We start from the raw sequence: 23,375 nt of genomic DNA on the forward strand, positions 1-23,375 counted from the left end.
AATATAAACATGTTGCTTGTTTTGGTAATGCACTCTGTTTGTTTGTTTGTTTGTTGGGGTTTAACGTCCGAGCAGAAATATTTCAGCTGTATTCGGACGATGAACATGAAATTAATGATAAAATGAACATGAAATGATGATGAAATGAAAAAGGGATGGGACACAAGGACAATGGGGCCGACAAACCCTGACTGCCACTAGAAATAGGGAGAAGTGGGTAGGGTCGGGCAATTTAATTTCTGTGGCGGAGCCCTATGGTTCCTACTCCGGCAGAATACCACAGTAGGGTTCTTTAACGTGTGAGGAACGTGGCATCTTTCCCAACACGGTGCACCACTATGGTTTGCGGTCAGGTTCCCCATTCCACCACCTGGGGCACACATCCCAGTTGCTCTGTGGGCACTATTTAGTCGCCTTTTACGACAAGCTTAGCGCTGCTCCAGACCTATTCTTTTGACACCCGGACCCGCACGGGATGATACTGTACTCTGTGTTTACAACTATGTTTAAAATAACTATGTGGAATATGAGGGGTGCTTTTCTTGATGAAGTTTGTATTTCAAGTGCAATAAATTTAACAAGGAGTTGTCCAACAGTTTTGACTCAACAAGACTTTGGTAGGACTTATCATAAGGATCATTTAAGCTATTGAAAGTTTCTTTCTATCTATTTTAATTTTCAAGATATTGGCTGAAAACTTAAAGGAAACATCATTTTACACCTTTCAAGGGCAGTAACTCTTACAACGAGTCACCTGACAACTTTGATCCCTGAAAACTTTTGGAGGCCTTATAATAAGGATCATTTCAGCAATTGAAAGAGTTTGGCTAAACCGAACGGTTTTGGAGATACATTTGTATATGCGATTAACTGCTGTCTGATTCCTTTGTTCTATTTTAGTGACGGTGGCCATGTTTTTCGTCAGATCAAAAATTCACACTTCAGTTCTATGCAGGATACCCCAAGAAACATTCATACAAAGTTTGGTTTCAATTGGCCCAGTAGTGTCAGAGAAGAAGTATTTTCAAAAATTGTTAACGACGACGACGGACGCCAAGAGGAGAAGATACTTGAAATAACATTAAAAGACAGCAAAAAACGTCGAAAAAGGGCAATAACTCCAATACGGCTTAACAGATTAAAATGAAAATTTGACCACAGATAGATCTCATACTAAACAGTTAACATGTGACAGAATTTGGCTAAACCTAACGGTTTTGGAGATATATGCAAAAAACTACTGTCTGACCCCTATGTTCTATTTTTAGTAACGGCAACCATGTTTTTCGTCAGATAAAAAAATTCCACATCAGTTCTATGCAGGATACCCAAAGAAACTTTCATACCAAGTTTGGTTTTAATTGGTCAAGTATTATCAGAGAAGTATTTTCAAAAATTGTTAACGACGACGACGGACGCCAATGATGACAATGTATCATTTTTAGATATTTTTGCAAAAGATTTTCATTTGGTATTTAGTGCTGGTTTAAATCATTGTACTCATACTTAAGGCTCAGGTGGTACCGCAATATTGATTTGAAGTCAATTGAAATGAAAATGTCTGATTTAAATAATGAAAATGAGAGAATGTGAAAAACTAACGTCAGAAAAGTAAACATTTAGTATTTTCTCCGTTTCATTATCATCGATGAATTGCAAAGCAGATGTGTACTTACGTTATTTAGATGAAATGTGTAAATACTATATGTATAGTGATGAGAATTTTACAGTTATAGGAGGGGATTGTAATATTGACTCAACTAGTAGTATTGCTAGCGCGAAGCTTAATGAGTTTTCCTTATTTTTGAAAAGTCATAATTTGTGTCCTACCCCTTTACTACAAACTAGAAACTTGCCATTGTATACTTTTAGATCAAAAGATTATTGTAAGAGAACATTACTTGATTATATATGTTTAGTTTATGATTAATAGTGTTTTGTCTGCAGAAGTTAAGTCAAAATGTCCTTATGATGTATCTTACCATTATCCTATTATTGTCTATTGTGATATTGATCTACTAAGTAGTGCATCTGGATCAACTAAGTTGTGTAGTCGGACATCGAAAGCAGATGACTTTTAGAGAAAAATGTATCAAACCAAAGTAGACAAATTATTAACTTTGATGTGGCTAGCACAAATGTAACAGATAATGATGTAGAACGATTCTCAAATATTTTCACAAGTACGTTATATATATATCTGCGAATGTTTGTATTCCTGTCGGAAAATATATTGTAGACCGTATCTAAAGCCCTACTAGAAAAGAAACCGACTCCAAGGCTTTCATTATGAACAGAGAAAGGCTAGACGAGCCTGGAAAGAACAAAATAAACCTCGAGATAAAAAAGAACAAAGTTAAATGGAATATAAAGACAAAAAGAGAGAGTTTAGGAAAAGGAAACGGGCAGCAGAAAGATCGTGGCAAGAGTAGAAATATGAAGACTTTAAGAGCACAGCCGAAATCGACATAGGAGAATTTTTCAATACAGTACGTAAAACAAGAAAAGTTAACTCCCCAACGATAAAACTATCGTATAAAGAAAAACTGGAAACGACAGATGATAATATTTGTTAATTGTGGGGAGACTACTTCAGTGACTTGTATACTCCTAATGGTGACAATAACGAGTGAATATTTTTCACATTGTATAGACTCAGGAGTGTATTTTCTATATATTAACCATGGCAGTAACAGTTCAATTCCGGGACTAGAAACTAATACCACAACCGATACCATCTTTGAATAAATGAACTCCCTGAAGTGTAACAAAGCCCCGGGTCCAGATGGAATACCTGATGAACAGTTAAAGTATGAGGAAACAGATGGTAAAATACTTACAAACTCTTTATAATATAATACTCAAGACCGGTTACCTACCATCATATTTCCGACATGGAATGATAATACCCATTTATAATGGAAATAACAAAGACAAAACCATTCCTAACAGTTATAGAGCAGTTACTTTAACATCAACGCTTGGAAAACTATTAAAACAAAATTCTTTCACGAATTCAAAAGCATTTGGAAACTCAGAACTGTGTCATGCCTCATTTTCTTCAGTTTGGACTTGTTAAAAACCGTGGATGGCTCTATACCTGTGATATGTTCTCTTACATAATCGATTCGTTAGTATACTGAACGTCAGAGTACAGTACATGCAATTTTCCTCGATAACGAAAAAGATTTTGACCGCATTTGGCAAAACGGACTATTGTACAAATTATAGAATATGGGAATTCCAGGAAAAATATGGAAAGTAATATTCATTTCGTATAAAACATCTACTGCTCATGTTCAAGCTAATGGCTTTATCAGTCAGTCTTTTCAAATTCAGCAGGGAGTTGGACACGGAAGGGTTCTTTCAGCCTGGTTATTTGCCCTCCTCATAAATGACTTGACATTAAAACTATTAGAAACAAATCTCGGTTTAAGAATTGGACTCTTGGATATTCCTGTCATCCTACTTGCAGATGATACAACCGCTATGAGCCGTATGAAATCTGGAATGCAAGCCTTGTTGAATGTAATGAACAAAAAATAAAAAAAAAATAACTGGAGTTGGTTCAGAGATAATTTGTTAGATTTGTACTAGGAATAGAAAAAAACCCATCACCAAATGATCCGTGCATCAGCACTAGTATTGGATAAATTCAAACTGCTATTATTTAATTATTTGGACAATTATGTAAGGCGAAATTCAATACCGCAAACAAGGAGATATTCGATATACGACTAAGTTAAGAAATATTTTGATATTTTGATAAACATTCCATCACATTACAAAAGTAAAACTATAATAAAATATTTTTGGAACCACTTCTTGAGAATTAACTGTCAGATTCGTACAAAAGACTTTGGTCGAAAACTGTGGCTCAATCAATAGAAATAGTTGAAGAGAATAGGTGGAAAACTTTATTGGAACGGAGAGAAGAAGTCAACAGATATGTGCAAATACATGACCAGTTGACTCCATACAGACTGATACGACTTAATGCCTTGAAACCGCACACAAATGAAAACCTTGTCTTGATGGTAAAACTTGGAATGCTAGCAATTAGAAGTGGATATTGCTCTCTCTGTGAGCATTACTCAAAATGATTTAATTCAACATCTGATTATGGAACTGTATAAAACTATTAGATATGAGAAATGATACGTATTATGCTATAGTTGACATCTTACTTGTCTCAGAATTCGTTAAATTCTTGGAACCATATGAAGTAGAAATAATAGTCTCAATACTCGGAAGAATAACGGATTTTATAAGTAACATGGACCTTGAGATGTAGAGATGTTTTATGCACTGCTTAGGCTTAGGCTTTTTATCTGTCCTTATTGAACATAGGTTTAATTTAGGTAATTATTAATTTCGTGTTTGATTCTGTTAAGAAACTTGTATATCTGAACAGTGATTTATGATTCATTAAGTTTATATTGTTTCATTTGAATATGTCGTAATGTATATGTATATATAACTGTTAATTGATAAAGTGTAAATCTTCATGCTTGTAGGATTAAAAGAAAATCAATTAATCAATCAATCAATCAATTAAAACACTGAAACAGTTAACGATATGTAACATATTACGAGCAGAAATATCATGTAGTGTCTGTACCCCTACTGGAATGACAGTCGTTCAATGCACTACAGTCGATTGCCATGAATGAGTTCGCAAAATGGAGACGTCGTCAAAACTCACAGACCCCACCAAAATTATTTTGTCTTACTTCCTTGTTAAATAGCTAGATACAACATGGATTTCTCCCTGCACTACTCTAAACTTAGAATCGCCTCTCAGCAGGTACCCGAATTTTGGTTATTCCCCTTTGGTAAACAAAAATATCGTCTGCTTGGCAACATGGCTCGGCACGGAAAAGAAATGACAAAGGAGCACAAAGAAATCATAATTGCCATGTCAAATGACGGAATTTCCAGTTATAAAATTGCTCATGCAACCAAACTGTATAGCAGAACAAGTCCAAAATATCTCAAGCGGTGGCGAGACACAGGAGACATCGAAAATTTACCTCGAAGTGGAGGACCAAGGAAGACGACACCGAGGGACGACCAGTCGGAGCGCCGCGTTCGGTCGAGGTAGAAAAGTAGTCATTTTATTGTTCACCGGAAAGATCAGTTCGTCACCGATTCTATCGTGGTGGCGCTAGTATCGTGCAGTTGATCTTTGTTTACATAGTGTGGCTCTGAAAATTGTGTTGTTTTGTCATAAATTATGAGAATTTAGATCCAGATAAACCGATTTGTATAAGAAAAAATATTTTTTCGAGGTGACTGACATACTGTCAACATTTTTCTATGCCCACTTTCTTCAGAATTTACCTGGATAGTCAAGCGCTTCGTCAGCGAAAGTTAAGGAAAAAAATATGGCGGGTAAATACCACTGTCCGAAATAACTGACACAATTGTATCCCCGGGATTGTTTTTTACAAAGTACGACCATAAGTAGGACGGCAAGATGTGTATGTAGCCTCTCGATTCCTATCATAACACCCATCATAATTCTATTCAACTCCAAACATGACCGAAATATAACTCAGATTTTGACGGCCATTTTGACGGCTTGGCACAATGGACGAGCTGATTTTTTTTGTTTTTCTTTAGATGTAAATCAGACAACTGAATGTTGACAGTAGTATCTTTGGTATTTAACTGGTTTCCACCTTTGTACACAAATGTGGATATTTCAGATTATGTTGGCTGACTTGTGTACTCTATTCTAACAAATATACAGGTTTCTTTAAATACCATAGAAATCAAGGACAAAACATTCAGCTTGTATTTATTTTATTTTGCTAACATATTTCCGGTGTTATTGCCGTTCTATTAAAATGTTTTATCTACATGAACATGCATTAACACACTATTTAAAATAAAATCTGACAGATGGGATTATTGTAATTACATTTTTTTTTCAGAAAAAGTAGCTATGTGTTTTTCCTCTATGGTGAGAAGTCAAAATCACTCACTCAAACCAGCGATGGACATACTATAAAAAGGGTCCACTGTTCGTGAACTGGCATGAAAAAAATCTGGTTATAGAACTGTTCACCCATTAACAATATATATCATAGAGTAATCAAGGGAACCAAGGTTACAGCGGTTATAGAAGAGGATAAGGAAATACAAGTATATTTTTACATTTGTTTACCATCACAATTTTAATATATTAATTAGTTTAAATAGAACATAAAATTATCAGAAGTAAACTATAAGAACGAAATGCCTGTCAAATGTTGTAGATTTTTTTATTTCAAGATATTTTGGACAACACTTCACCACTTACAAACATGCATGTGTAATCATTTGTTAAAACAATGAAATTACAAATGTATTGAAGTCTCGTGTATAAAAAATCAATACTTGCCATGATGTATTTACTCGTTTGTGACATTAATATTTAAGAACAAGACAAAACAAAAGTTGATTTAAGGAAATTATTAGCATCTCCAATTTTAAATTGAAAAGAAACCGTTGTAGTTCACCCAGGTTCCACATGCTAAGATTTAATACAGATTCATGGTTGTATTTTCGGCTTTAGAACAGAAATCTGTGTCAGTTTGTTTCTGTTAATCACACAAATTCATATTTTAAGTTTCTGACATTGAGACACTTTTTATCATGTATGAATGCTGAATGCTGTTTTTTTTAATACAAATGTACATGTATGCACAAGTCAACCTTAATTATTTGTGTTTTTTTTTTTTTTTACATCTATGCGGTCTTTGTCAATCTGAGGTTACTGGTATTGATGGTATATGCCAACAGATCAAAATAATTGTCGAAGAGTAGCTATCCCTCTCACAAAGAGAATTCACTTTCCTGCAAGAATAGACATATTCTGTGTAAATATTTCACTTATTTGACAGTCATGCATTACATGTTATATAGAACTAATATATTTTGAAATCTTGTATTTATTACAAATATGGACCTACATTGGAAGGAACAAATATCCAAGAAAGTCCTTTACAGAAAATCATTTCCCTTTCTTATATACTACCTTCAGAAAATTTATGTTTAACATTTGAAACACATGTATCTTTAAGTCCCATATATTAGTAGAAAAAGTATCTATTGACTGATAAAATGTAACTATGCAGTAGTTTTATATGCATAATAATGAAAATTATAAAAGAAAGACAAATTTCTGCAGTACAGTTGGATGTCAATCAACAAGTGCTCATATTCTTTGTTTGTTTGTGTATGTGTTGGTTTATGGAGAATATTGAGTTCATGCTTGGAAAGCTCTGATTTGGTCATGCAGATGGACAGGAATTGAAAAGCATCATTCATTCAAACTGGGGATGGAAAAACTCTGACATCTCAATGTAAAATGGAGAAATACTTTGTAGGAAGAAAAAATTAATTTTGTAAATCTCTGGATCTACAGCTCCAGTACAACCTACTTCCCACATTTTCTTTTAAAAAGTGCATTTTTCATGATTTTCATTTATTATTTGTAATGCAGACCTAGCTTTCCAAAATATTAGACGGTTGTCTAATAATTTAACAGGACAAAACAACTAGTGTTTTCAAGGGATTCACAGAGATCGCAATTTATAAAAAGAAATAAATGTTCACGTCAATATGTCCTTCAAGAGTAAAGAAAAAAATATGATTCAATCCAGAATGAATTACGAGAAAGGAAACTGATAAAGATAGCGAAAAAAATCATGAAACACATGATGAGCTATTGGGCTTTGGGCTAGGTATCATTTGTATATCACACTCACAGTATGTATCTTTCTTTATAGCTTCAAATCGTATGTAACATCGTCTAGAGGACCCAAAAATCGTGTTCATCAATCATATCGAAGTCATGGAATTTATTTATCTGACAGTCCACCATTACTTCATCTTCGCTTTGCAATCCCTTCAAAACAGCCGCAAAATGTCGATTTATTCTCAACTTTCATATTTTCAACCACTTTATTTACTACGCTTTGGTATTTTTAGAAAACTCTGCGTCATTCCTATCATAAAATCACATTATTGACCAATCAGAAGGCAGGGGATGCAATTGTTTGTTAAATATAGCCCAGGGGTATTCCTAACTTGAAAGAAAATAATTACGTCCCCCTTTTTGAAATGATCGTCCCGACAAATCGTTGCACCTTTAGGTTGAGTTTTTGCTCTAAAACATATCATAAGTCTTTGAAAAACATTTATTTTTAAATATTTTAGCGATTTACTCTGTGAAAAGGGTGCATTTTATGTTTTTTTAGCAAGCATGTTTACTTCCGGTTTCTTTACAACAAAACGCGAAACGAAAATTACATTGTCTCCCCTTTCCCGCGTGATGAAAAAGTGGAACTCTCCTGTCAGCGCGGCTTTCCCACTGCGACAGGATTTTGTTTCGGTCAGTAAAGTCCAATCGTAGACAAACATTAATAGATCTTACTGCTAGATTTAATGCTAGAACTGGATGTGATTTGTCTACCAGAACTGTTTGTAGACGATCATTTCATGAGGGGTACAAACGCCGGATCGTTTCCAAGAAAACCACAATATCTGTGGTAAATCGTAAGAAACGGAGGCGCTTTTGCCGAGAAAAACTTCACTGGACTGTTAAAAATAATTGTGATGAAACAAAAATAATGTTGGGAAAAAACAAAATTTATGTCTGGCGCAAATCTACCGAAAGATTACATCCAGAATGTGTTGGTGTTCGTGGTGACTTGGAGAATAATTGTCGTGCATCAATGATGTTTTGAGGCTGTATAACGTACTATGGAGTGGGGACTCTTATACCTGTGCAAGGAAACATGAATAGCGAAAAGTATATATCTATTCTTGATGATTTTTGTGGCCTTTTGTTGCTCGGCACTTCTCATATCGTCAATGGACTTTTCAAGAAGACAATGCACCTTGCCACGTCTCGTTGCGGTCAAATCAATGGATACAAGGAAATGAAATAAATACTTTACCAAGTCCAGATATCAATATTATTGAAACTGTGTGGAAGGTGGTTAAAGCTCGGGTTCAAAGAAGGGTAAATGAAATTTATAACGCTGCCTACTTGGATGAGTGGTTCTTGACATTTGGATTCGTCTACCTTTGCACTACATTAGAAGCCTTTACGCAAGTTTGCCCAAGAGAGTACGGACTGTATTACGTTCACATGGACATATAACAAAGTATTAATGTTTTCATGTAAGTACATTTAAGCTTTTACAATAGAAATATGCATGGTATTGTTGTGATTTTATTAGCAAGACAGTTCGACGTCGGCCATTTTGCGAACTTATTCATGGCAAACGACTGTAGTTTAAAAGCGGAGAGTTTTTTGGTTGGAGTTCAAAACATGAAAAGAAATATTTTTTTATGTTTTTAATTTTTAAAAATGTTATCATTAAAATGACATTTCTTCCTTTCGATAACCGATTAGTCATAGCGAAAACCGCGAAGCGGTGTGAGCAGTATGGTTATTACGTGTACTTCCTAAATTTTCCTTAAGGTTCCCCAACATACTAACGAATGTACGTACGTGTATCTCCGCTATTCCACTGTCGCTGTTGCCAAGAACCTAGCCCGCCTTGAAAAAAATCCGATTACATTATCAAAATCGAAGCATACACTTGTAGCTTTCCTAAGATAGGAAAGGCAATCATTTTCTTGCTTTGAATTTGCAGCTGTCGTCTGAATTTGTTTACGTCACATGATATGTGTAAAATATTCCCACCATCTGTGGAGAACTGTAATATTTCCGGTATCTGTACAGATATATATGACCGACCAAAACTGAAATGGGTGTTGCTAGAGAAGCCCTTAAGGGATAAAAAATGTAAATTATTGCAAAGTGCTATAAAGTTATCGAGCATTTTGAGAGCGAGGGAAAGGGGGTATGTGATTGGAATATTTTGGGGTGAAAACTTATTCATTTATAAAAAAAAAAACATTAATTAACAAGACATATTTTCAAATAGAAATATTGATTTCGCTTGCTGCTTAAAGATAAATTAAAATGTTGCACTTGTGAAGCAAAACTTTTTCATCCGGATCAACCCCCCCCCCTTTGTAATGTCCTTTATTATTTTTAAGGGTCTCGCACAGACGGTACATGTATAGTAAAGCTCACGGTGCTCGCTGATTATTATTTTTTCACGGGAAAGTTCATGTTGTTATACCTATTTTCCAGGTGTTTTCAACTGAAGCAAATACATCATCGATTCGTGACGTATTTTGATGCTTACTAATATCATTTACCTGTTAGTACATTTCAATAAACAAAATACCGGGAAAGTTGGCCTAGGCTGTATTGTAGTTAACATTTGACTTAATAACCTGATTTAGTCATATTTATATACCCTTGGTCGATGAGTTAGCAGTAAATAACATAACTGCAGCCCCGTTGATAAGTAAATGTCCCTTTTCACATCGAAAAACTTGAATGCAGCGGTACATATATCTGTGATCATGAAATGACGTGTTAAAGGAGACTAAAAATCCAACCCAATTTCAAAACATTTATGAGAACATAATAATGTTGAATACTTGACCTGCACTATCAAGTATATGCACAAATAAAAAAATGGGTTCTTTCCGTTTTCGTTTTACGATACTCTTGAAGTTCATTTGTGTAACTCATTGTGTATCGTCCGTTTTCCTAGTGTAAACGTCCCTTGGTCGTAAATACCCCGTTCCCCATTCTAATCACGAATGTTTCAACATAAGAAAATGAGCACACAGTAATTGATGAACGTCTAAAAATGTACTTGAAAAAATGAATCGAATGTTTCGTTAATCTCATTTGTTTAATTTTGAATTCCTGTCTGCCACAATGTCTGTGGAAATATATACAAACGAAGCTCTGCACTGTTAGCTTATAACTCCTATAGCACCTAGTAATTGACGGAGGATCTATTTTTTTTTAAATGAGAGATTTTTTTAAATTTTTTGGTGAAGCCCTGATGTTTTAGACAATCACTCTAATTACTTGTCAATCAAAAGTCTAGAGCATTCGATATAGAGCAGTACTTGCTAACTGATGAAAAGTTGAGATTACTTCTTAAAGAAACGACTTTCTACAAACAGATAGACAAGGAGTCAGTGTTTTTGTTACTTTTTTATTCTGTTGAATCAAAGAAAAATACATCTGACTTGCTCTTATGATTTTCATTTTCAAAGAGCGATATAGGTACACAATGTCAGCAATGGCGGAGCCAGGCAGACGGATCAGGGGGTAAAATCCCCACTGCCTTATGTTGCAAAATTTTGTTGATTTAATGCAAAATTTTGGTTATAGTGAATTCCCCACTGCCCTTTGTTGTCAGTAAAAATTGGACAGAAACTAGTTCACTATATCACTTTTCTTACAAATGAAAACGATTAATTGAGGAAATAATAAAATGAAATTATAAAATATAAATCATTTAGAACTGACTGAAAAAATTTCGTAATGAGTATTAACATTTTTTTGTCGTGTCGAGTTTTGGTATGACAAAATGATGACAGCTGGACAATTAAAACACAAATAACAGTCCAACATGACGAACGAAGAAAGGAGGTGGATATTCGAGACAGGGAATATCAATAAGAGGAAAAACAAGGTAATCATAATACATGTGCTGCATCCTCCTTTAGGGTAATTTATGAGCTATAAATACCATAAGTCTATTATAGAGTATATTTTTACCAGGAGCATAACTGAAAACTGATAACGTTCTAAAAAAACTTTATACCCATAGATCTTATCAAACAGATGGTTCGTATATTTTTTATTAATAGTTTTTTTTTTATTTGAATTTCCTAGGTGCATGTTAAGTAAAACCAATACAAGCATTTGAAAAAAAGGTTAATGGATAATTATTTCATTACAGCGAGTCGTCATGTTAAAAACCTAAATCTTAAACTGAAATCAAAGAAAATTGCAGCGATAGTTAAATGTAAAAATACACTCAGATTTCAGGCTTACGCTTCAAGAACATGCAAATGTAAAAGAAATTATTATTTCCATTATCCTAGATTCAGGAACTATTTTTTCATAATGTGATATGAAATGTATTTATAAAAAGATTGAATCAATATTGATATGTTCTTGGCTTTTGATTTGAACAGTTATTTAGTGATTCCATGATATTTTCATTGGTTGATCATGGGAGAGATTTCAAAACTTTGTTAATTTTGTGCAAAAATTGGGTGCAAATTAGCAAACCATAGTTTATAACCACCCCACACTAAATCCATATATCAAAGAAATGTGCGTGCAACTTGAAACTGAGGTCAGATTCACAGCCGTATTAAACTGATAATTGTATTGGTTTGTAACAAGCTTTCTGGTTGGATGGTTCTATTTAAGAAACCAGGTTATTTTGTATAAACTTGTTTGATATGTGATATCAGTATCGTCGATTGTTCCACACGCCATTGTTCAAATACCCCCTCCACACAAACATACACAAACACACACACACACAAAACAAAAAAAAACCAATAAACAAAACAACGAAAAATCAAAACAACAACAAACCCCCCCCCCCCAAAAAAAAAAAAAACCATAACAAACAAAACCAATAAAAAAAACAACAACAACAAAATACATAAAAACAAAGCAACAACAAAACCACAAAAAACCAACAAAACAAGGAATTACGTTTTGATGAAGGATCTACTATTAATATTAAGAGAATCAGTTATAGTTTTGGGTTTGTGAACAAGTAAAGTTTCTTTTTATACTTCTATTTCTCATACTCAGTTAAAATCCCGACTCAAAACTGAAGAATATAATACATCGTTGTTTCTTCAAAGAGTAATCAAGGGAACCAAGGTTATAGCGGAAATCAAAAGAATGTAATCCAGGGACAAAGACCAGACATACACAACAAAGTACATAAAATAACCAAAATCATACATACAAAGTAACAAAGGCAAATGAGCAACTCCGCCTCCACTAGAAACTGGGAGCAATAATCTCTGATAAAAATTTCTCTCTGCATCGAGTACCGTTGACAGTAGAGAATAAAATGTTTTTCGTCTTCCATTGCACCTTGGTTACATACTTTATAAAATCTCCTTTCTACTGGAACTCCGCGGTATCTCCCTCTCTCAAGTTCTAGCGGGTAAATTCCACATCGTGCATATTTGAGAATAATATAAAACAACATGACACGCTATTTTGGTTTTGTCTTTTTTAAATACTTCATTAGTTTTTTTACAGACATGGTAAAATCGGAAGCTCAAATCCAGAAATAATACAGACAGAGATTAAAAGAAAAAGACTATGTAGGATATCTAGAAAGAAAAGGGAAGGCGGAGAAGACAGAGTAATGTTCCGAATAGTCAGCTAAACCGAAAGAAAATAAAACAAAGAAATGACTACAAGAAGGATTATCTCAGACATAATAGGACAAAGAAAAATGCTACCCTACAGCTAGTATACAAGGGAACAACCAGCCGCCTGAATCTTCAACTAGTAGATATGAAAGTAATACATCGTTTTCCGTAACTTCAAATGCTAGGCTTGTCGTTCAGCATTCTAGAGATTCCAATAGAAAGTAAATGGTCCAAAAATGAGAATTAGTAAAGAATTCATAAGATTAAAGAAGAAATGAAAAGGTTATAATCGAAACATGATGCACTCAAAAGAAAATACAGATGAGCAGCACGCCCACTACAAAGGGCCAAACGACAAGAAACAAGCGGCAGTGCACGCACGCCAAGATCGAAAAAAAGAACAACAGCCGAAAGATATGAATCTGTCCAAAGATCAGGAAAAAAGTGTAAGGAACGAACTTCTTTTTGCAAATACGATTTGTCATGATATTAAGTCGCCAAGTACGTCATCAGCACAGAAGCAGAGCAGAAGTCAAGTAATTAGAAATCTTGTCTCAGGAAAAACCACGAAAAGATGCAGAATGATCGAGACGTTGACAAAGAAGACTGGATGACGATCTAGGTAAAAGTTACCAACAATCTGCGTCATTGATTGGAAAAAAAATTGTGCGGCCAAGGGAATAATGTCCTAAGGAATATTATATAATGAAATACGGTTTACATGAACGTATCGCTTACTTGAAGAAATATCACGTTGGAACATGCGTAAAGAACATCTGGGGAAAATTAAAAAAACTTACCGTGGTCGACTACAGTCACAAGTTTTCAAGGATAAAATGTACATATTAGACCATTGCCGTGGTCATTCTCGGAATTTAACTGATGCCCCGATAGACCAACTCGGCCTCTTGTTTCGAAAATGAAATTGATATAACGACGATCGTATAGGTCGTATGTCATACGATCTTTAAAAGAAGAAGAAGAAGAAACAAAAACAAAACAAAACAAAACAAAAACAAAACAACAAAACAACAACAACAAAAAAAAAACAAAAACAAAAAAAAACAAAAACAAAGAAAAAAACCCAAAAAAACCCCAAAAAACACAGAAAAGCAAGGCTATGAAGGGTGGAACGCTAGTTTTCTCATTTCTAAAAATGTTTTGAAAATCTGTTTTTTCACCCGTGTTAAGGATACCAGTACTTCATCATTTTAAATTCGGAGGTTCAGGAGTTGATCGACCCAGAAATTAAAATTAAATGTTTCCAGACTACCATTTGCCTATTTTTATTTAGAACTTACTCATGATTACATTACATTGCACTTTATGAGAAAAAATAGAGTTTAGGAACATTGGCCCCTTTAACACATACACATAATTTACTAAACTGACGACTAACAGTTTCTATCTATATTTTTGCTATATCCTGTTTGATATCATCAAAAGATCAAAAAGGTGTAGAGGAGTACAAGATTAGACATCCGCCTTTTAAGGTTATATTATAAAAAAAACAAAAAACACCAAACAATTGTTTACATGATTTATCAAGCTCTAGATCTTATACTTGATAAAAAGAATTTTAATAGATTATGTGAAAATTAACCGATTAGGGGACGACCATTAGATTCTTAAGGGAGGAAGTGGGCCTAGCAGTATTTTCAGGTCAGAGATTTTTTCCTGCCTTGTTCAAGTCAGATTACTTATTTCCATTATAACCTTGGATAGATTATTTATTTTCCATGCTCATAATAGAGTCATTTCGTCTATAAAAATTTAAATATGCACATCCGGGTTACCAAAATATGTGGTTCGGGTTCTATATCAAAGCATGTGTTACTTTTTATGTTTATTATTAAAGATATTATTAGATGAAGTTCATTCTCTATAATACAGGGCATAGTCTCTATAATATACAACAGGTGGCATTCCTGGACTTGAAATATGTTACCAATGTAGCGGAATTTGTTGCGATGGACTTTTTAGGGGACAGATTCGCATATCTATCTATTTGAATATACCCCATTAAAGTAATTTATGTACAGAGGATTCATCTTAATTGCATACCTGAGTATTGCATATTTCTGTTAATTGCATAGCATTTTCAGGAACCAAATCATTACCCATCTCTTCCATTTAAAAATCCCTCTTAATTGCATATGTCTAAACAGACATTCCTGTTTATTGCATATTTTTTTCCAAAATGTTATAAAAATTGATACTTTCTGGCCTTATCGATGTGATTTCAACAATTACTCAATTAAAAGATGTAGCTAATTCAACTGTCTGCTATTAAATTTTTATAGTAAAATAAGTCAAACAGCCATATATCTTTATTTCCTTGTATGTAATTACATTATGTTGGTATTATCAATGCCCTAGGGTTGTTTATATAAAAACAGGAAGAAGTATAGGAGAATAAGACCATTACACCATACCAAATTCAACATTTCTGATAATAGCATTTTCCTATTGCCACTGAAGACTATTAGGGTGTTGTATAAAACTTGTTGAGTATTTAAACATGCATATTTTTCTATTTTATGAAACTATGGCGAGCGTAGCAAGCCAATTTAAAAAAAAAAGAAAGGTTTGCGCAGGTCAGAATATTTAATTTTTTAGCAATTTGAAAAGTCAGACTATTTATTTTCTGGTATGATGAGACCAGATTATTTATTTTCTACATAATCAGAGGCAGATTATTTATCTTAAAAATCTGCCAGGTCCTAATAATCTAATGGTTGTCACTTTATACATCCTAAAATTTCTTTAAATAGTGTTTGAAATTAATAAAATGTATCTTTGTCTAGATTCACCTAAGTACAATGATTATACAATTAAAAAAATCATGCGAAAGAAAAACTACATGTATGTTTGCTGCGATTTTAGTCTCATGTTCTTGTACTCGGGGAAGAATGGAATATGTTACATGGGCGACATTATTATAGGCAACAAACACCTAAATGTACATTAAATTTTGAGGAAGCTTGTCATAGATAGCTCATAATTATATCAGTTCTAAATTATACAATAATACTGTCAATAATTGTTTGAGCATATTGATGAAAATGATGAAAACACTTTTTAAATGCACACACACACACACACACACACGTTATTCTCATCGAGCCCCCATTGGATCCTCATATGAAAGATTTCTTGATGGTATAGAGAGTGTCTTAGTTTATATCTTATTCATTTAACATAGTAGGTAGACTGAGTGCTTTATTTCTAGGAGGCTAGACAGGCCTTTAATTATTTATTTGATTTCTTGGCATCGATTTAAGGACCACCTGAAATAAAACGAACATTTATGGAGGTCGTGAAATAATTCAGGAGGCCCTAAAACTGAATTGAATTGTGGCAGTCCATAAATAATTAAAGACCTCCTTAAATTATGAAAATTACATAACACCTAGAAGAGCTGCTCCGTACTACCATACATCTTGTACTAAGTTACAACCTTAGTTTAATCCTTAGAGAAAAGACTCGGCCAGCGAAAACTACATGTATATTTTAATATAACCTAGATGGTCGAGTGGTCTAGGGCGCTGGCGGTATTACAATAGATGTCACATCGATATTAGTTCGAGTCCCGTGAAGGCAACGACAAAAAAATTTGTAAATTTTACAGTTTTAACATCGTTAAGAATTTTCAGACCCTTATACATAATCTCAAAATACTTTTAACTTTACAGGTCAGATGATGTTTCAGGACTTCTTTAATTATTTCTGGATCTACACAATTCGATTTCCGGAGATCCTCAAATAATTCAAGACCTGCACGAATCCAAAACTAAAGAAATTATTCATAGAAATTATTCATTGACGTCCTGAAGTCGGAGGTGGAGGTCCGTACATAGTTATTATACTCTCAAAATACTTTTAATTTCACAAGTCAAATGAGATATTTTTATATCATTGTTTTACTTATATATTTTTTTTACTTATATATTTTTGGATTTACTTCGTTTATTTTATCGTCATGTGTTGCTATGTGTTAAGCTTGTCACCAAATGGTCACGTTCTCAAATCATTATAACAGGTTCTTGGAAACAAATTTTTGACTGATTATTTCTGAGCATTTCCAGTCGTCTAGGGCGTATCATTTGCAGCTGACATCATTAACGCAAATTCCTGGGAATTAAAACAGCTGCAAACCGAATATTAGGGGTGTAAACTCATTTTAAAAAAAAGCACCTATACAATTACTCATCTGAAAAAAAAGAAAATGGTAATGAAATTGAAGTTTTCATTTTCCATAGGTTATTTGGTATACTTACAGGGAAAGCTCTTTAGACTGACGTTCGTTAACTGCTATTTGTGTGAAATTATATTTGTTAATGGCTATTGGTGTGATATTATGTTTGTTAACGGCTTTTGGTGTGATATGTTTAAGTGCGGAAAACATTTCTATGCAGTTAATGTTTTTTTTTGTGTGAACAGCCCTTAAGGTTCCAGCAGATAAATTGTGGAAATGTACTATTTTTATACCAAAAAATCTTGACACTAATCAATGCTGCATTAAATTTGGCGTTTGCAGCTTCCATCCATCCATCCATCCATCCATCACTTAGTGGCTATGACATGGTAAATTTAAGATTGATTTTCGAACTCACCACTCCTTTATTATTTAAGTTTAGATAATGTAAAAGGTGGGGAAATATGCATGCTTTAACTATATAAGAGCTAGATCTAAGTGCGCTAATTTTAGCCAATCAAAAAAAGAAATGCCTGTGATTGAAAGAACTGGATGAATACTGAATAAACTAATGGAGACAAAAGAATCTAATCATATACCACGTGTCGACATAATTGTTGCTTTGGGTGCCTTTTAGTTCAGATATTTTTAACAGAACAACTTAGGTAAAAACAATCAAACAAACAGGACAAATTGTATAGAAATCATAAGTATGTGTGTAATATTCAATATTTAAATATGTTCTCTAGAGGGGACGCACATCGTCACACTTCAGTGACTTTTCATTTCTACAAAATTTTCCAATAAACGGAAGGGTGCGCGCCCGGTGCACTTGTTCTAGAGCCACCTAAATAAGAAAAGTTCACTACTTATAACTATACATACTCACACATAAATTTGCCAAGGTACCATATTTCTTTGAAATGAAGTTCCACGAGTGTCGGTGGCATACAAATCATCATGACGAGTAAATCAGCAACACACAGGTTAACAAGGAACATATTAACAGTACTTCTCATGTTCTTATTAACAAATATTACTAATATCACAATTATATTCCCAAATACTCCTAGAATAAAAATCAATATATAAAATATGGTCGCCAAGATAAGAAGATATTTCGGTGGTTCGGGCACCTGTCTTTGAAACGAAATCGATTGGTTGATGAAACTGTTAAAATCAACAGAATCGTCAGTAGAATTGATATATGTATTATTTCCCGACATTCTGTTCACAAATACATCAATTCGACTCGTCTAAGTATAGGAAATAAATTGCACCCAGTCGTTGTTTTGTTTGGTAACAGCATTAAAACATTTTTTTTTTATAAAAACAACCAGATGACAATGCAGTCTTATCTTCGATTTTTCGCCAGCCAATTGTAGTTAAGACATTCCACAGCGTAAAATTTATTCTAAGGTAGTAAATTAAAACCCAGATTTTATTTCTCCATTTACGTGAAAATTATAAAGCTCACTAATGATTATTACAGATTTTCTCTGTAATTATTGTAAATTGACAATTTTCTTACAACGTAGAAGGTTAACATCTGTGTTAGTATTATTGTAATTTAATATTTATTAATGCATCTACGCTATTATGTGAATATTATTACTGTTCATTACGGTTATGTCACTACACATGTAGAAATATTTTAAATATTACCACATGTCGTAGCCATTATTGTTTCAAACAACCGGATCTATTCTGTTTAACATATTCATAACTAAGTCTGCGATAGTGGAACATGTGCGTTCGAATAGAAAAAATTATACTTTGTGTAATAATTATGCATCTATCGGAACTTAATACACCCAAAAAAGACAACAACTAAGTATGACAGAATGAAATAAATCTTCACATTTTAACAGCCCTTACCTTAAAACTTGTCAGTCTTCGGATATTGTTCCCTGCTTCAAGACAGCAATTACACAATTATAGCTATTTATGTCTTATTATTATTGTATGTGTTCTTGTCACGTCTCCTCTGATGACACATAACACATGTATAACTCTAAATAGAAAAAAAATGTAATCTCTGGTGAAATTAAACCTTTGGAATGTAACTTTGTCTTAAGTAATATTAACAGACGGTCGGCATTCCAATAGGAAAAAAATTGTGCTCCGTTATACTCGCTGACTTATTCCTTCACTCTTCTGAGGTTGACTTTATAGCTGGTCTGACCCAAAAGAATGAAGATTTTTTTAGCCAGATCCTTTGATCTCAGTTTTCTTTAAACAATCCTAGTTTCAATTACACATCGCATCTAGCCCAAAGAACTTCAGATAAGGGACACAACAGACACTACGAAGTCAGCCTCATATCATGACCTACATTTATAGATCAACGGAAATGAAAAACTAATGACTAAACCGAAACTACCCGGACTTTTTGTGCCGTGCAAGACTTCTTACAATTAACCTTCTGTAACAGGGTTATATTGCTACAAGATAAGTCATCACTACAGAAATTTTATGGTCGCATAAGCAACTCAGCCGCTGTTTTTTTGGAAAAGCAGACGAATCTTACATTACCAGTGCACCTGGTCCATAGTCCGAGTTTTTAGTGGATCGCGGGTTGTTAACATATTTTAGTTTCTTTGTGTGTGTGTGTGTGTTTTTTTTTTTTCATGAACTTTATTGTGTGTGTTTATTTTCTCTGTCTAGTCTTTATCCTTGATATATATCCTTTTAAATACCACTCGAATCCCTTGATTACTTCTTCGTTCCAATAAATTTTGCAGCCATTGTATTCTGAACATATTTTTTTTTCAAAAGCATTTGTTTTTGATCTCGATTCATTTATATTTATTCTGCTTTTTAAGAATAAATATATATAAATTAATCGTCCAAATAAAAGTCAACAATCACTGTTACGGGGTGATGGATCGTTAAAAACGATGCGGAACATAACAAAAAATTGAATAAACGTCTAAATATGTTTAACATCACCACATGATGGTAAAATTTACATTAGATATTTCGATTAACCGATATCCTTCTTCAGCATAAAACTAATAAAGTTCAAGATCAAAACATAGATTCAGAAGCCGAATCACGCAGGCTGTGGGTGATTGTACTCTATCAAAGGCACACACACACACACACACACACACACACACACACACACATATATATATAAACATCTCAGAATGTCACGAACTCGTACCGCTGTTACATTTAAGGCTACAAGGCCTAGACCACTCGGCCAACTAGTATATAAAAAAATATAGCTTTCGCTGGCCGGGTCATTCCTCCTCGTAGGAAGTACGAAAGGATATATGAATACCCCGGTCACCATATACCCAAATAAAAGCGGGGGTTTACTTAATAGATCAGTGCAAGGTAGTACATTTTTGTAGTTGATGAGTTACGTGATACAAACCTTCACCTATAAACTAATATGTTTGAGTACGTCTAAGGTTGGAATGTGGTACACCTCTTAAATATTTAAGTAATATGATATTTGGATGTCATTAGTGATCCAATTTTGTAACATGATCACTCATTAAATCACAAAAAATCATACTTGTATGTGAAGTTCTTGAGGAACTCGTCATTTATTTAACGTTTAGTTATTGCTTCTCGGACAATAATGCACCCCCCCATTTAAACATGTTTGGTACTTTGTTAATGCACAGTGTCGTAGTAACACTCAATAAATTTAGCATGTTGATTTTTTTTATAATTTAGTAACAATTGAAAAGTGATACTGTGAAAGTACTTTAATTATTCGTGGATATCAATTTTCGTGAATTAGAGAAACAAACACAAGTTGGTCGTTTTGAGGTTTTCAGTGTACACATCAATTAAAATCTCCTTTTCGATGGGAACCAAACTTCGTGGACTGGCTTTACCACGAAAACCACGAAAATGGGTACCCCACAAACAATAGTACTTTTACAAGGCTTGGGGAAGTAGACCACGGTTCACTACTTTAATTTAAACATTTAGCATTTACATGCATGCACTAATACGAAGCAGGAGTTATCAACAGAAGCAAGATTCAAGTGGTAATCAAAAGTATATTCCGAGGACAAAAATAGGGAAAAAGACACACACAACAAGTACATGAAATAACCAAAATAACACGTACAAATAAACAATCAAAACAATCCGGACTCAATTCAAACTTGGAGCATGGACTAGGTGCAGTAGCAGGGCAACTTTTACTTTTCTAGAAACATTAGCCAAGTTGCTCATAAAATGTTACGTCCGGGGTAGAGGAAAGAGGAAATTATGAAACAGTGAACATATCGGTTCTCATGTTGCAGATGGATATACCATGACGATCAACAAGTTAATTCATGACGACAATAAAACTTCTGTTTTCTGTTTTTGACTTTAATCTTGTGGAATCATAACCCTGTTTCCAGAAGCCTAATTGTAAGAAAAAAGTCTGCGTAGTTTTGGGTATCAGGTGTCATGTATCATGGTAGGTCGTAAAGAAACATCCCTTGCGACATGAAATAAAAGCCTTAACTAACTCAATATCTTTATTTTTCTTTGAGTGTGCCGTGAAGTTAGAATAAAAAAAAAAAAGTCACAATTTTATATGAATTCATTATTTATAACATCAAAATTTCACACCTACTGATTTTAATTTATTTTTCAGAAAAAGACAGTTCTATTTCATAGAATAAAAATAAAAAATAATTTATCATAGATTAATAGCTCTATAGTAACCATTTTTTTTCAATAAACACAATAGAATCCTTTGTAATCGCAATTGATTTTTTTCTTAAAATCGCATCCATCGCATTACATTTTACTGTTACATGTATAATGTTTCTATTCTTAAATTTTACAAAGACCAAGACAACTCGCTTTTATGAGTTTTTAGGAAACTGCAACATAACACGATTCAAGGTCCTTTTGTATGTAAAAAGATATTAAATCATTTTATAGGACATGAAAATAGCTACAAGACAATTATCTTTATATCCTGCTGTAATCGTTAACCAATTTTTACATGTTTATGCATTTAAACTCAGTGAAGTATGGGAACAAAGCGTAAGATGGACATAAGGTGCAGTTCAGAGACAATTCTTAATCAAACGAAACCTTCATATGTTAATCATCATTAGATTTAAACAAACTGTATGTTTCGGGGATATGCCGAATGAGTATTTAGTCATCCTTGAATAGGACGGTGTGTATGATTAAGGTAGTAAATGCATACTTAAAATAATACAAAAATAGAATATTTGTTCAAAGCAATAAATTGTGCTTTTCTTTCTGTTTGCTTAGTTATATAAAATCTGTTGAATATAACAATGATGCCTTTATTAAGGAACATAATTTAATTACAGGAAATAGTTTATTTCTATTAATGAAAATCTGAGATGAAATTTGTTTCATATATGACTAATTTAAAGTCAGTAAAGAGAAGAAGAGGCAAAATCAAATGTACAAACCAGGGAAAATCGGGAACACCAAAACACGATGGGAATCCCGAAGATAAAACAAAATCGGGAACATCAAAACTTACACACAGTGGGAATCCCGAAGATAAAACAAAATCGGGAAAAGCAAAACTTACAATGGGAATCCCGAAGATAAAACAAAATCGGGAACACCAACAGTTACACACAATTGGAATCCCGAAGTTAAAACAAAGTCGGGAAAACCAAAAATTACACACCAGGGGAAATCCGTGCATAAGGAAAATCGGAAACACCAAAAGGTTGACACAAGGGGGTATTCGTTAATAAAGTAAAAAAAAAAAACGGGAACACCATATTAGTGCAAGAGTAATCAAGGGAACCAAGGTTATAGCGATAATCCAGGGACAAAGACCAGACATGGAAAACAGACATACACAACAAAGAACATAAAGTAACTAAAATCATACAAAGTGACAAAAGCAAATGAGCAACGC

At 33.7% G+C, this 23,375-nt stretch overlaps 1 protein-coding gene across 1 annotated transcript in view; it reads right to left on the reverse strand.

Annotated features, from left to right (window-relative positions):
- LOC148616378 (QRFP-like peptide receptor) overlaps window positions 1–18,963 on the reverse strand; it is a 32,309-nt gene extending 13,346 nt beyond the window's left edge. Inside the window, exon 1 of the mRNA XM_088583358.1 lies at window positions 18,384–18,963. Within this exon, the coding sequence (XP_088439484.1) occupies window positions 18,384–18,720 (337 nt within the window). The 5' untranslated portion in view covers window positions 18,721–18,963. The remainder of the gene's footprint in view (window positions 1–18,383) is intronic.
- Window positions 18,964–23,375: the final 4,412 nt, after the last annotated feature.

This window comes from Perna viridis, chromosome 5, assembly GCF_037379345.1.
Source record: "Perna viridis isolate PV_CMFRI_1.1 ecotype Kerala chromosome 5, ASM3737934v1, whole genome shotgun sequence".
Classification (NCBI taxonomy): Eukaryota; Metazoa; Mollusca; class Bivalvia; order Mytilida; family Mytilidae; genus Perna; species Perna viridis.